At 42.7% G+C, this 16,735-nt stretch overlaps 2 protein-coding genes across 3 annotated transcripts in view; one reads left to right on the top strand and one right to left on the bottom strand.

Annotated features, from left to right (window-relative positions):
- The window catches only part of si:ch211-216b21.2 (heparan sulfate glucosamine 3-O-sulfotransferase 3A1), a 41,122-nt gene extending 37,528 nt beyond the window's left edge, over nt 1-3,594 (bottom strand). The window contains exon 1 of the mRNA XM_022191355.2: nt 2,666-3,594. Coding sequence (XP_022047047.2) covers nt 2,666-3,246 — 581 coding nt within the window. The 5' untranslated portion in view covers nt 3,247-3,594. The remainder of the gene's footprint in view (nt 1-2,665) is intronic.
- rpl38 (ribosomal protein L38) overlaps nt 1-16,735 on the top strand; it is a 1,167,099-nt gene that overhangs the window by 112,186 nt on the left and 1,038,178 nt on the right. The gene's annotated exons all lie outside the window — the stretch shown is intronic.

Here is a 16,735-nt window from a genome sequence, read left to right as displayed (position 1 = left end):
ACGGCGCTGAATTTACCATCAACGCACGACTGAAACACAAAACAGGACGTTCTATTTCATGCAAACAGCTAAAAATGTGTTTTTAGTTAAAATACGTTACGAAACCGCTTCACTTCATCTGAGTCAACATGCTGGAAACACCCAAAACATTCGAAGAATAAATATATATAAAGTGGTAGAGAATGAATGCAGATGGCCAGGCAGGATTTTGCACAAATATTTGGAGGTTTTTGGAAATCTGAAAGCGACGCATAAACTCGTCAGTGTTGTCAAAACGGGAACTTTTATCTTCCTTTACGGTATGGATTTTTTGAAGTACGGGTGAGTAACCAACTTTTCAAGTTTTCCAAAAACAAGCCAGACAAGTTTATTTCTGGGAAAGTTGGAAGGAAAATAATCCGAGGCCGGAGACGTTGTCCGTGTCACAATAAGAGCTGAAAGGTGTAAAAGGTTTGTTCCTCACATCTCCCACAAGAGACGATAATTCACACCGAGGACACGCAACGTCCTTGACAACAAACAAACAAGACTCTGGAGACGGAAGCTTCGGTGTTTTCGCCAATGAAAGGAATCACATAATTCAAGCAAATTGGACACAGCGATTCATCACAGGGAATCTGGACTTGTTTTCCACAAAATAAAGACAGTTTTCTATGTGCTGAGCTGCTTCCTAGTGTTTTACAGTTTGTTCTCACAGTCTGGAACTCTTGAAATGACTCCAGGGCACGGAGGCTGTGACAATTTTGCACAAGTGGTCGGTTAACTTGAGCGGTGCAATCAGACTGATTTCTTAGTTTCGACGGGCGGCTTTTGAAGCTACACCTCGACGTGACCTCGAGCCAGCAACTTGAAAATGAAAGCGGCTCAAACTCTCAGACGGCCGAGGAGGAGAGCCGATGAGATGAACTCCTGCAGAGTAGGGGGGCCGCGCTGTTGTAACAGTTATTTATTCCTCTTTTCAATTCAAGGGTCCTTGTGTTTTTTAAACGGACAGCGTTAAGGCGAACCCCGGCACCGAGGTCCGTCCTCGGAGGCACGGTCCAAATTCCAGAGAATCTTGGCAACTCGTGGGGATAGATGGGACCCTCATGGATATAAAACCCTCACAATGGATGAATAGGTAAACAGAAGGGTGTGAAAGAGTGATGGCAAAAAGAGAATGTTCACTCTCAGAGAGGCACAAAGAGGGAGGTGTGTGAGTGGGAGATGGGAGAGAGCCAGAGCGTTTGAGAAGGGGGGAGGAAACAGAGGGGTGAGGAGGGGAGGAGGAGGGAGCTGTTGGTGAGCGAGAGTAAAAGTTTTTGTCTCCGGGCTTTTAGAGGCTGCTGTGTGTGGTGTTAACTCAATCAAAAGGTGAATTATACCTCCCGAGACACTCAGGTAACCTTTCATTATGGCCCTAATCCTTCTTAATAACAGAGCTGCGATGTCGGCGATGCCCCATTAGACAGAGAACCACCGAGAGGAAGAGCCATTATTCCCCACAGGCCCTGTGGAAATGTGAACACACAACACTCACTCACACACACACACGGTGACACATGAAATCAATCACAAAAGTCGACTTGAGCGAAGGAGGAGAAAAAATAAAAGCATAACTGGTCCATAAGGAAACACTGGAGGAGTGTTTCCAGCGTTTCTCTAAAGCTTCAGGCTGGAAGTGATTCTGTAGAATTCAGACTCTTCAGCAACAAAATAACGCAAGGCCGAGAACTTTTTCACCTTCAAAGTTGATAAAAACACACTCAGGCTGGTGACACAGAATACTTTTATAAATCTATTTATCCTCCGTAAGCTGCTCCTACTTCAGCTTTTGTTAATGAAGTGTTTTGCACTTTCTTAATGCTCCACGAAGATTAAGTCTGGCTTTTTATAAAGAAAAACCTTGTTTAAATTGGACACTTTCTGCACACAGTAAGATTTACAGCAGGGAAAAATGCAGAATTTACTTTAATAATTGAATAACTAACGTGGAACAGCAACTATGATTAAGGTTTTATAAAATTCAACAAATACATTAAGATAAATTTAAAGGAAAACTACAAAAAGGTTTTGCACTCACTAATAATTTAGAATTGCAATGAAAATCTATATTAAAAGTTGATTTTAACAGTTTTGAGAATTTTGTGCAAAACCTGGGAAGACTTCATTTCACTTTTTTGTATTTGTAACTCTGTGACTGACCCCTTTCTCTCTTATTTCCAAGCCTAATCAAGCTGTAAACTCCTCTGTGTCTCGGACCAAAGCAGCTTTAAATCCAGTCATCCTTAAAATGTGCAAACAAAACGAGCAGCTGATAGCATCTAATGAAAGCAAGGCCTAATGTGGCTTTAATAAATCAACAGGCTTGTCCACACAGAGCTCATTCCAGCAGCTATTAGGCTACCTCTGAAAAAAAGAGAAGCTGAGATGTTAAATAAAGATTTCTGGGTTGTGCAGACTAATCTTTATCATGGTGATGAAGTAAGAGGCCAAATAAAAAGTTGGGAAAACACAATTCATCATGATGGCAATTTAATGACTTAAAACACGATAAGCCCAGATTTGAAGGGGGATTTTTAATATTCTTATCTCTCAGTTTGGCATTATGGGGATGCAAAATATTACAAACATGTTTAAACTTTGTGTTAGTTTGTATATAAGTAATTATTTGGTAAATACTCACCTGTACCACTCCAGTCCGTTGTCATAGTTGCGGTCGAAGAAGTGCGGCTCCGCTCCAACCGCTCTGATGTCCGGATGAACCCGGAGAAACTCCAGCAGAGCCCGGGTTCCTCCCTTCTTCACCCCGATGATCAGAGCCTGAGGCAGCTTCTTGCTCCCCTCCCCGAGCGGGCTGAGTTTACCTGCGAACCTGGCCGGAACTCTCCTGGAAGCCACTAAATCCGGAGCCGGCAGCATGAAGGAGTCTCCGGGCAGCTCCGGGTCGTGCCGTGCGCGCTCATCCGCCAGGACGCGTGAGGAGGCGCGCCGAGCGGCCCCGTAGCTCTCCAGATCCGAGCCGGCGGTCCATTCGTACGCCAGCCTCTTGCTCCTCAAGTCTCCGAAAAGCCCAGAAGCACGACTGGAGGCGGATGAGGAGGATGTGTCCGGCGAGGGCGAGGTGGAGGAGACTGTGGAGGCGCAGCGCTCGGTGAAGAGGTGCAGGAGGAGGATGGAGGCGAGCAGGGAGCACAGCATGACCACCGCTTTCCTGAAGATGCCTCGGGACGGGGGGTCCAGCCTGCTGATGCGGCTAAAAGCCATACCGGTCCCTGGGTGGTCGGCGCAGCAGCCGGAGCCATGCTAGGCGCACATCACCCAGTCCTCCAGCCATGAAGAAACTGAGCAGCCAGTCCTCATCCACACACGCACGCACCGTGGATAAAACACCTCGATCTCCTCCGGAAAGTGATACCTGCAGCGAACAGGTGAGGAAGGAGGAAGCCAGGAAGTGGCCGAAAATAACGAGCTGTATCCAGGCAGCGCGCAAAGATTTACGCACGCAGGTAGCAGCCTGTGCGCAGGATGCCGCCGCCAGCCCTGATGTATCAGCCGCACGTGTATAGAGTTGTAAACTTGTCTCGCACGTCAAGTTTCGTGACGGGCAGCTCTCTGGCCAATGAGATGAGGAGAAAAGCAGAAATGAGCCAATGGTGTTCCAGGTGGGCGTGTGCGCACGAACAGCCCATCTCAGCCACATTAAAGGGCTTCTTCATATGTAACATAAAGTTAAAGTCACCTGCAGGGGGAAGAAAATGCTGCATAGATGCACTAATATACACATTATAGTAATGCACCGAGATAATTAAAACTAACTAGTCTGCAACTTTTGTGAAATACAGTCAAACAAACACAATTCTACTCAATGATTTTATTTATTTACACTCTATAAAGTAACTCAAAGGACACATTCCCATCACTGTCGCATGGTCGTAAGATTTAAAAATCAAATTTGCTGACTTAGACGCACTTTTTGAGCTCCAGGCTGGGAAACTGCATCAACTTAATATTGTAATTTCAACTCATTTCTGCAACAGTTCATTTAAAACTACACTTTATTAAAGTTTCCTCTTCCAAATTAAATGCACAGTCTCAAGATGAAAAATTCACATTTGCTGATTTACATGAATCTTGCAAGTTGCTAAAACTACTTTGGTGAGTTGGTTTATCATAATAATGTTGCCTCAACTTAGCATTATGTGTAAATCAACTCAATATTTCTGCATCTATTGATTTTAAACCTAAATTTGGGTTGACGTTCCTCTAGAATGATATTCAAGTTACACGTTCCAACTGTTTAATTAAACGTATGGTTACAAGTTTTTAAAAGTCTAATTTGCTGATTTAGATGCATTTTTTTAAGTCACAAACATTATTTTGATGGTGTGTATAAATGCATCCACGTAATATTCTGAGTAATTTCAACTCAAATTCCTTCATTAGTTAAATTTAAACTTAAATTTAAGTTGAGGTTGTCACTAACTAGTCTAAAATGTAATTCAGGAGACCACTTAAGGATTTACTGATTTAGATGCATCTTTAAAGTTGCAAACTTTATTTTTTGACATAATATTGCTGAATCTACTTAATATTCAGGGTAATTTAGACTCAAATTACTGCATCGGTCAATATTAAAACTAAATTTAAATGGCCATAACTTATTGAAATTGACCTGAAAACTTAATTTTTTTTCATCTTGACTTCAGGATTACAAGTTCTGATGTACTGTAACATAACTGGACAATTTTAGATGGTTCAGACTGTTCATTTTTTAAATCTTTAGTTGTATGAAGAAGCTAACATTGCAACTCATTCACTGGTTAAACATAATTTCCTTAGACCTGAGACCCTTATATGCTTAAATTTGTGCACAAAAATGAGCATAAACAATGTAAACAGGAACAAATACAGTCAAATTCACATCAACACGCATTATAACACACTAACATAAACTCCAGACTCACATCAGCTTAGTCACAACTGCTGCCGTGCTTCTAGGGGTAATTTTATACGTGTTTGCTCCGTGCTTCATCCCCAAAAATAACTGTATCGGCATCTTTTCAGAGGCCAGAATCATCCCTCAACTCTTCGTTCGCCTTCCCTGCCGCCGACGGGCCACCAAAGAAGAAGTCCTCCGCCGTGAACTCCTTTTTATGACACATACGAGAACAAAAAAAGTGAAACGATGATAACGGGCCGCATTACTTCTTTACAAGTGCACAAGAACAGAACCAAATGTTTCACATCTGCTCCGGCCTTTGGGGTATTAGCATGAGAATGTGCCGGCAGTGCTTCAATGCTGCACAGCTCGCTGCTCGAGAAAGCCGATGGAGACCTCAACGCTGCCGCTGCCAGATGTCCCCCCGTGTTGTCGAAACAATACGAGGGGGGTGTCGCACGTTTAACAAATCACACCCCGTGTCTTTTCTCTGTCTGCTCTGACACCAGAGAGATGCTCAACCCCCATCAAGTCGACCGTGATGACACCCAGCATTCCCTCACAGCGTCGCATGGCTTCACACCCCGACCAAAACTCTTCAGATAATGATGCTTGAAGTGATGATATGTGTGTTTTCATGACAAATTAAAGTTGCTAGAGTCGCCGTGAGCTCACTACATCTGTATTTGTGTCTTTAAGCCATTATTCAGGTGTCGCTCTAACTGCAGAAAGGTTCCCAACGCAAAGGTCACAAGATAAACCTGAGGGGTCAGACATGATTAATGGGGAAGAAGAGAAAGCTTTTCACACAAAGTAGTGCTTTTTCACACAGAATAGTGCTTCCCCCCTCTAAAGTTTTTAATATATTTTAGAGAAATAGTGGATAGTTTTACCCATTCTTCAAAGAATCAGCGAACTTTAAAAATACAGTATTGCAATCAAAAACTCCAAATATCACAAAAGGAAAATGTCAGCGTTTAAGCAAAACATGAAAGTAGTGCAATATGAAGCTAATCCTATATTAGAAACGTCACTTTAAGCAAAAAAATGTACTTTAAAATGGCAAAACTCTTCACAATGCAAAAAAAATCAAAGAAAAGTGTAAAAATTGTAACAGAATTTTATGAGCTTTTTTTATTTCTTGTTTCGTAAACATTTTATTATCACAGCTGTTTGGGGTGGTTTTATGTAACTTTGGATGTTTAAATCAGATCGTTTAATTCAAATGATCGGATTTTTTGAATGAAAAAATGAGTAAGTTTAATTATATAAATGAGTAAAACCTATATTTCTCTCTGAAATGTGGGACAAACACAAAACATTGTGACTTTGTTCCCCCAACATTTTTGTTTTTTTAATAATTGTTCTTTTTATACTTTCTTATTGTTGTTGCACAGCTTTGAGAACAGTCACTTTACATTTCACTGCACATACTGTCAGAGCATGTGACTAATAAAACCTCTTCAATCTTTAAGTTGTATAAAGTCACATGACGTGGAAATGCAGCCGTTCACGTTGTTTATTCAACTTTTAAAATTAAGTTTGAGAAAGAAAAATCCCATCGGCTCCACTCAGACGTGCAACAAATGTGCAACAAGTGGTGACACAGTGTTTTATTAAGCTAAAAAAAAGTTAATAAGCACCGATAAAGACCATTGATTAGCCTAATGCCCCTGTTGTCATCAGTGGCGTCTGGCTAGGGCTAATTCTGGGGCGTTCCCGGAGCAACGTGCCCATTTTGAGTCTGGTGTAATGTTTGTGCAGCCACATATACTTCCTTTAAAAAAAACAGCATTTAGTGTGTAATTACACACCCAGACATTGGTGCTTTTAGAAAAATGTGCAAGCAGTCTAGAAGGCATGTAAAAACGTAATTCGGCTTTCATCTTCGCCGTTTATCCAAATTGCAGCGCTATGGTTACACTGACGCAGCCTTTTTGGAATCTTGGATTGCAAAGTTGGGGTTTTAAGGTTTTTAAAAGGGAGCGCAAACACACACAAACTGTTTGTTGTGCTTTCACTATGTTCCTGCACTCTTGCTTTGCATATTGAAATAAATTCTCAGGGAGACGTCATGGGAAAGCGAGCGCCGAGGCCAGGCTTAGCAAGGACCGGCCGATCGCGATCGTTGTTGCAACGAAATGTAGAAACCATACCTAGACCGGTGCATTAGCCCTCTCCAATGCACCGTCAACAGTGAGAATACGGTCGTGCAGAAAGTGTTTCCACTGCTGAGCTGGCCAAGTAGTTAGACTGTGTGTCTCAGCCATGCACATAATCTCTAGACAGGTTTATGAACTGAGGTTTGGGAGCTGTCAGTTTAGAGGAGACATCTTTACTGCCGATATTACGGCTTTACGTTTCTCGACCTGAAACCCAGGGCGATAAAAATTCAGCTTTTTTTAGTTTCAGAACAACATTCATTTTCAGATTTGGACAACCTTGCAAATAAACTGGGTAAAATTTATGCTGCATATTTAAATAATGTCAAAAATCTCCATATATCTAATGCTAAGGGGCAAACATGTCAAGAAACAGATGCTGTTTTACACGTGGAAATTGTTCGGGTGTAATTTATGACATGTTCCATGCCTGAGCTGTGATCAGCGTCACAAATTTCCACACGAGCGGCGTTGCCTTGGCTCCGAACGCTCGTCTCCTAAAAGCCGTCTCATTTTGGATCAAATTGAAAAGGCATTACCCTCTTAGGAGCTCAATTAGGAACATTAGTAGAAACCCTAAAAACTTGCACCTACCTCTCAGGCTGCTAATACACTTCCAACTTTCTAGGATTCTTTTTTTTTCCTTTTCAAAAAATATATTCCAAGTTTATAGAAAAGTCCAATCTTTGTGCGCAAGATCTCGGAAAATGAAAGCAAATTTCTAATGCTGTTCTTGCACATATTTGTATGCTGTGCGAGCGGTGACTCAGTGTTTAACCGAAACAGGGTGTTTTTTTTCTCAGCGCGAGAGGAAATGTACTCGTTCTATATACACAGCTGTTGGCCATTCATCGAGGTTGGGTTCTTCTGCTCCGCTGGCAGGCCGTCCGCTGAGCAGGAAGGGGTTTCTATTGAGCACGGAAACCCAAATAAATCGTCCTCTTAATCAGATTAATGCTCATCTGAAGTGGCCTGTTGCTCTGAATGGTCTCCAAATGTCAACATACAGCCAATGTGAATGAAGCACACGAGCAATTGCGCCCCATTCATCAAAGCTTTATCCTTCTGAGTTTTGTTTGCTGCAGCAGAGGAGGAGGAGATGGCACATAATCTGAGTCTTTCTTGAAATTTGAGGGCGTTATGATGGTTTGTAGATGTTCCAATAAATTCATGTATGCCACAAATCTCATGCCATTAGTTATTCCAGAGAACAAAAACCTAATTAATTTACGGATAGAAGCTTTAACGGCCTTCTTCTACGGCATGTGAGGTGCCAAAGTGTGTCACAGCAGCTCGTCTGTGGTGTGTTGCATTTTGTGTCGCATTCCTTCCTCTGAGAGGCAGCAGGATGCAGCTGATTATGAGAAGGCAGGCAGGAAAAGGAGGGGAGGGCGGTCCTGTTAGCCGGTAAGAGGGCTGAGCGTCTCTATGTCCATCTCTGCAGGCCAGTAATCAGGTTTAAAGACAAGCTGGTGCGGGTACAAAAAGGTTAATTGCACATATGGCCCGCTATGTTGCGCCGCAAACAGGAGGGACAGTTCTCCAAATTAATCTCCAGATGCACTTGTCAAGTGGAAAACAAAATCATGGTGACTTTGAGCTCCAGTGCCGAGGCTGTAAAGTACAAAACCCAACCTTTAAGAGCGTCACATCAGCCCCGAATCCAAAAAATGACGTCCCCATACAACTGAAGTGCAAATGTGTATTGAGGGAAACGTATTTTCTGCCATTTTGCTTCTGTTTATCACAAATCTTTGCCATTTATTTAACTGCTTCCCTCATTTTCAGCCAACCAATCATACTGTATATCAGATGGGTTGCACTCGTCACCATGGTAACCTAGAAAATGGAGGAGAAGCTTTAAAACCACATCTCAACCCAAATTATGATATTTCTCTAAATGTAGCTGTCATGCCAAGACTTCTAACATGTAGTTATAGTTGTTAAACTGTCAACCAAAGTGTGATATTTTCCAAAACCAGACCAAACACTGAGTAAAATTTCAAATTAAAGAAGTAAAAATGATTTTTAGGATGAAGACCAGTGGCCTCAGAGAGGACATAAACCTCAGTTTCCTGTCAGAATGTTCTTTTGCAGACTTCATGGATCTTCCAAATAGAAAGCATTTTTCACTGGGTTATAGTCCTTCAAAGATGTTTCGTTCAAAAGGAAATTACTATTATTTAAAACACAAATACGAATGCAGTTTACCTGTATCACAATTTTGGAGACAGGGTTGTCGACATGGAAAAACTCAGGAAAGATTCAAATCTGGACTGTTTGAATATGAGACAAAAATCTGTATTTGACCTGGTTAAATATCAGATCCAGTATTTAGCATTTTTCCAAATAGCATTATTTTTTAAACCTATTCCCAATAAAATCAACCAATTCCAAAATGCGCTACTGTGACTCTATTGCAGTCAATTCTATCTGATTGGTCATACGTCACAATTAGAAGCCAATTAACACTGAAGGATAAATGCTGAACCGTAAAACCTAAAAGAAAAAAAAACAAAGACATTTCAATACAATGTGTTGGAGTTTTTATCTTTCTGCTTTGTGGCACCAAGATTTAAATTTCTACTGCAAACATACACCCCCTGTCAAAAGTTTTAGGACACTTTCTCATTCAAATAAAGTAGAATCTGTCCTACAACTTTAGACAGGGGGTGTATCTACCAAATGTGGTACACATATGCAGCACATCAGGCTGAACAAAAAAGTCAGTGACAGCCACATTCCAAACCCAACAGGAAGTGAGATATTTTGCGTTGAATGTCAGATTTTGCCCATTTTTCATTTTTCTAGAGCGAACTCCTCCTAGAGGGAAACTCCAATTCACCTCAAATTCAGCCAGTACATACAGGAGGCCTTAATGATCCAAAGTTATTAAAATCTTTTTCCAAAGACAAAGGGCGTGTCCGTGGCGGCCTCTGGAATTTTGATCCTTCTCCATGAAATTTCAAATGCTGTGTAAATGCCCTGAACATGCTCCAATCTGCCTGAAACTTTACATGTATGATCAGAGTCCTGCCCTGATCACATCCATGTGATGAAATACACCCCCTGTCAAAAGTTGTAGGACAGGTTCTACTTTATTTGAATGAGACAGTGTCCTAAAACTTTTGACAGGGGGTGTACATCGGTTTCCAGACTGGCTATTGGTGTCCTTCATTACTAATAGTTGGTGTTGGCCTTGAAAAAAACATGCTGGCCAATCTTTTTAGAAAAAATTCAAAGTATTTATCCATAATAGTGAATTAACAACAATCAAATTCACAGCTTTACGAACAGAAACATCCTAAAGTTGGATCATGACTCTGTGGAAACAATTCCAACAACTATCTTTAGATTTAGTTTCAAACATCACAGAATCCCAATGATGTCACTAAACAGCCTCCTTCAGACAAATCTAGAAGAGGAAGGACAAAACACAAATACAGGAACAGAAAACCGTGTTCATTAAGGATCTCATCGCTTACAATAAGAAGCTGGTTGAAACAACATGTTTGTTTTTTCACACTGCAGGTCTAAATAAATGCATTTTCGGTTCTTTGGTACCTCAGTTCTATTCTTGAGCTGCAGGAAGTCATGATAGCATCATTACACAAAGACTCACCAAGCCCAAAAACAAATAAATCCCACATTGACCTTTTGCCCTACTTTGTTCTGGGGACGAGGCCAAACCGTGGAAGCCGATGTGGGACTGATATTAGCTTCCAAATGACCGTCACAGATGATGCGTCACATGTGAGGCCATTAGAGCGCCGTTGGACGCCGCCGCGCTGTGTTCATTAAAAAGCAATATGTGGAGGTCTGATCTGCCATTTCCTGCAGATAAGTATCTGCTCATACATCCAAAGAAGACAGCGAGGATGTGGGTTGCTTTAGCCACCGCAGGGCAGGAGAATCACAAAGCACAGATCGGCCGAGTACGAATTAAGCGTGTTGCTATCGAAGCCTGAAACCGTGTGGGATGGAGGGCTGGGGTCTGCAGTCTTCACGCTGTTTGACGATGCAAAACCACGATGGAGGCCACGAGCAGAATCGATTAAAGCGATCTTTTGTTGAATCAGGTGTTTCTCTGCCCGACTGCCACGGCGGTATGACTTTTACTGTTTAACTTCAGTCTGATGTATCACCAAACACGCAGAGCAGGAACAGGCTTTATTTTGGCAAATGACCATATTTCATGTCAAATAACTGACAAAACATCACAGACCATATGGAAATTATATTAGCTAGCACTAAATATGTGTTGCTGTGGTTTTAAGGCGTGTTGTGCAACCACAACTGGGACTTCATTCATGTGTTTGACGACATCGCGGCCATCCGATCCATTTTCAAGCGACTCCTGAAGAGTGTGATGTCGCACAGCGAGCACACATCACCCGCTGGCTGGATCACGGTGTCCTCGCTCTCACCTGTTTTCCTTGAAAGCGATATAAATCCCACTCCCGAGACCTCAAACGTCGAGCTGAGGCTTTGTGTGGTCCTGAGGTGTGAGTCCAGCCAGGATTTCACAACTGATGGACATGTGAAAGCCGGAGCGACACCCAAGACAAACAGTTAGTGATTACGGCGCATAGTTAGAATAATTCTTTGAGAAAGCAAAAGCGGAGGATGACGGGCTGCTGTCAGAGGCAGGAAACCTGGAGGTGTGCAGCCTGATGTATGGAGGGAGACTGTTTTTGGAGACCCCTAATGAACTCTCCAAAGGTTTATGAGCAGAGATGCAGACAAGACGGAGGCGCTGCACGCGGCGGATATTGCCTCCACTCTGGAGAAGAAGCTCCATTGCTTATGACAAATGGATGCTTGAAGTGACTAGAAAGAGATTGATCTCTTTATGTTTTTACCCCACAGACATTCCAGCTTTTCCTGGATTCTCTGTTGTATTAACCGGCTGTCACATCGCAGACGTTTTGAAGTCTCAGGTGCGTCCCGGATGGAAACCACACACTCTGAAAACACCTGAGTTTGGCCTGGAGAGGTCATGAGAACCGGGATGACTGGCAGCGAGAGCGTGCCTTAAGGAGCGTTTGGGATGACGACTGAAGGGATCGGCTTACTTCTGATGTCGCCACCAGATGTCCTGAGAGGCACGAGGAAGACTGGCATGCTAAGCAGTGCAGATAAGCGGCAAAATAGATCAAAAAGCTGAATGCTAATGTTAAAAATAGGAACTCCAAGGCAACTATTTGATCATGGAATCACATCAGAAGACATTAAGGGAGAAAAATGTCTAAATATTTGATATAACTACAAAATAAAAGCTAAAACTGAACAATAATATCCATGTGTAGCATTTCACTTCATGCACAATATATAATGTTCTATATTTTCACTTCTCTGGTGCAATATTTCACTTTCATGTACAAGATTATATACAATATATTGTGCATTATTTCATTGTCATCTCATTTTTTAAGGTGAAATATGTCATTATCATGTGTACTAATGCTTATTACCTCAGTATACCAGCTAGCATTACTTCACATCGTTCTATTCTAGCCTTATTTTAGCTTAACTATTAATTTCAGTTATACTTCTGTCTTATTCCTTTCTACTCTTCAGGCACTACATTTCTTATGCCATTTTGTTTTCCTGAATAACATCTAGCACAAGAATTATTAAAGAGCTGATGAGAAGGAAATTATCTTCTGAAGTGATTTTTCTCTGTCACTCGGACAATAAACTTGCCACAGCTGATAAGGCTGCTTTATTCCTCTAATCTTCACTCATAGGTGAGGAGCTACCCTCCCAGCTCACACTGCTAATGTTTACATCGGAGAAGATCTTTCCTGGTCACACGGAAAATTTGTAATGAACACTATTTGTTAACGTCAGGCCCGGCGGCGGCTCTCGAAATCATCTCGGCCACTGACTGACGAACACCTTCAGAAGTCTAATTAAATTTCTGCCTTGGATGACTCGTTAATAGGAGCCGAAGCGTGAACGGCTCCTTGTTAGCTGCGGCTCACACCGGTAATCAAGAGGCAGCGACAAGCTGGAGTTTGCATTTTCTTCTTACCACTGTGCCGTCATTGCTTGGAAATGATTGTTTTCGGGATTGAAAAATATAGCAATTTCTGTCTGTCACAGTACTATTAAAGTATTTCCACCTAAAATATCAGACCTTTAGTTATGCTGTTTGTACAAAAAAAACTCTGTAATTGCTTCCTTTTGAGCTGAGCCAACTTCAGCATGCAACAGGGCTGCTGATTTACGTAAAAACAGGTTTGAGATAAAGGTTTGACACTGTGTTTTTAACAATTAGTGACCTCAGCTAGATGCTAGAACAAGACTCTCAAGAAGCTATTTGATGCAGTATTGTTATTCATATTCCTGCAAACATTCAAATATCACAATAAAAATACTGTTTTCATACTTATACCTATGGAGCTTCAAATATTTCCAATTAAATAATCTGAAAACAAGATAAATAATCTAGTTTTATTGTTTTTCAAATGTGTGAATGCACAGAAACCTTCCTCAAACAGGTTGATGATAAATTTGACTGAACATCATCCATCCATCCATCCATCCATCCATCCATCCATCCATCCATTTTCTTCTGCTTATCCGGGGCCGGGTCATGGAGGCAGCAGGTGAAGCAGGTCGTTCCAGACGTCCCTCCCCCCAGCGACACTTTCCAGTTCTTTCTGGGGGATCCCGAGGCGTTCCCAGGCCAGACGAGATATATAATCCCTCCAGAGGGTTCTGGATCTACCCCGGGGTCTCCTCCCAGATGGACGTGCTCGGAAAACCTCCAAAGGAAGTCTCCCTGGAAGCATCCAAATCAGATGGCCAAACCACCTCAACTGGATCCTTTTGATGCGAAGGAGCAGCGGCTCTACTCCGAGCTCCCTCCGGATGTCTGAGCTCCTCAGACACCTTATCTCTAAGGCTGAGTCCAGCCACCCTACGGAGGAAGCTCATTTCGGCCGCTTGTATCCGCGATCTTGTTCTTTCGGTCACTACCAAAAGCTCATGACTGTGAGGGTTGGAACGTAGATGGACTGGTAAATTGAGAGCTTCGCTTTACGGCTCAGCTCCCTCTTTACCACGACGGACTGGTACAACGCCCACATTACTGCTGACGCCGCACCAATCCGCCTGTCCATCTCTCACTCCATTTTCCATGTGGCGTTTTTTTCTCACTTACCCCTTTTCCACCAAAAACAACCAGGTCCTAGTTCGGTGCTGGTGCTTAGTTGGTTCAAATCTCGTGCCTCCTAAGAACCCGTTTGCTTTTCCGTTGGCATGGCTCCAAGTTTGAGCCAGGTCATTGCTTCACCGTAAAACCTCTGTACGTCGCTGCATCCATCCATCCATCCATCCATTCTCTATACACCGCTTTATCCTCACTAGGGTCGCGGGGAGTGCTGGAGTCTATCCCAGCTGATTTAGGGTGAAGGCAGGGGACACCTGGACAGGTCACCAGTCTGTCACAGGGCTACATATACAGACACACAATCACACTCACATTCACACCTACGGACAATTTAGAGTAACCAATTAACCTCAGCATATTTTTGGACTGTGGGAGGAAGCCGGAGTACCCGGAGAAAACCCACGCATGCACAGGGAGAACATGCAAACTCCATGCAGAAAGATCCCAGGTCCACCCTGGATTTGAACCGGGGATCTTCTTACTGCAAAGCGAAAGTGCTAACCACTTAAGCCACTGTGCAGCCCATGTCGCTGCATGTGTTTCGACATTTTCTGAAAGTTTTCTACATGAAGTAGAAGTCAAGTCTATTTCATGCAAAGAGCTGCAGGCTACTCTGGGGTGATGCGCCACAACGTAGCTCAAAATGCAGCGCAACCATCATGCAGCATGGTGTGTTTCACATGGATGATCAATGGGATGAGAGAAACTGATGGATCCAGTGGACACGTGTCTTTACTGTGACTCTCTCTGTCACCATCTGAATTTAATTGTGATGAGCATTAATGTAAAAGTGACCTATATCTGCATAACAGAATGGTGTCGCTTTAACAGACTGATGAAGCTTGTAATGTCGCATGTGAAAAGGGCCAATTTAATGTCCTGAATTAAAATCTGGAACCACAACCAATAGCTGCTGCATCCATTAGAATTTTGAAATCCGTTGGTCAATGGACAGCCGCTGCCAGAACCATAAAACAACAAACTGCTAATAAAAATGAACTCGATTCACAAGAAACATTTCAGTTTCTAAAACAAATAAAAGATGAGGATAACTTACGAGGGTACTTCAAGAAGTTTTTAGCCTTAGGGAAGGACTGTGTTTGCATAATTTTTCAGTAGTCTCCTTTAACTTAAATGCATTTGGTTCCCCAGAAGTTTAAGCTTCACTATCCCTTCCAAGAAAAAGGTCACACATCCTCCTGACTCTGAAAATGGCTATCAGTGAGTGAGATTGCAATCAGACGGTGCAGGTCGTCATTAAGCAACATTTTAAAGACACATTGGGCTTCTTCTGCCACCTGGAGTGTGTGGATCGATGCATTATCCTGAAGGAACAGCGCTGAGGCTTGAATTCAACTAGGAGCTTTTTGCTTCCTAATTGAATTTCGTAACTTTGTACGTGAACGTAATTTTGTGGAGACAAAGCTGGCATAAGGTAATAATAAAAGCAAGATGGATTATTTTGTCCTACAGGAATTTGTGAAACAAGAAAAAACAGAAAACAGGGAACACTCCACTCCGTTGTGAGTAATAATCTCAGCCTGGCTACCTCTATAAACTCATCTGGCTCCATCGCTGGTTGCCATATAATGCTGCGTATGTGCAAACCTGAAATGCATGAATCATCCAAAGCTTTATGTTCAGCCTATATTTTAACCCTCTTTCTCTCCTTTGGGTTGGGCCAGCGCTGCATTCATGTGTGGAGTCTTAAATGTCTATCTTTACAACAAAGTCACTTAAAGTTAATCGCTGCAGAGCGAGCAAAGCCATCAACGCAGTAAATGTTGCTCAACGGTTAGAAATGCAACCGTCCAGACCCTTCACCGAAGGCTGGACTCGTAACTGGGCGAAACTGCTAAGGCTATTAACGGATGAGAGTCCCAGCGCTGCAGAACATTAACTGAGATCCATCAGCACCGGCGAGGATGCAGACAAATAGAGTACACACAGACACACACATGCCTCATACGCTGGTGGGAAACCGACACGTTCATGCAAAGTTCTACACATGCACACTCCCACACACACACGGACAGATGTGACTGCTCTGACAATCGAAACAGAAACACATCTGGGCTAATAGTTAGGTATGTGGATGTTTCCCAGGAGTGTTCACCTCCACGGCCCAAACGCACCGCTCTCTCCACCCACTCAGACTCACACCGGTGCGTTGTGTATGTACGTGCATGAGGTTGCCACGCGTTCTCAATTTTCCTCCAATTTTCAACCTAGGCAAGGGGCTGCATTCCTGACGCACACCTGACCTCAAAGCTTCAACCAAAAACCAAGAGATCCCCTCACAGTCCGGTGCCAAAAGGAGGGGAAATGAGAATAAAACGTGGCGTCGTAACGCAACCTTTCATATCATTTTTACTGCTCCAAGGATGACGGAGAGATAATATCTAAGTCTGGACAAGGCTGCGCCAACTCCCCCTCCATGTGCGACGAGGATGGGGAACGCAGATGCACGAG

This window comes from Acanthochromis polyacanthus, chromosome 19 (assembly GCF_021347895.1).
Source record: "Acanthochromis polyacanthus isolate Apoly-LR-REF ecotype Palm Island chromosome 19, KAUST_Apoly_ChrSc, whole genome shotgun sequence".
In the NCBI taxonomy this organism is placed as follows: domain Eukaryota; kingdom Metazoa; phylum Chordata; class Actinopteri; family Pomacentridae; genus Acanthochromis; species Acanthochromis polyacanthus.
Note: the sequence above shows the minus strand (reverse complement) of the source record. Positions and strands in the feature narration are given on the sequence as shown.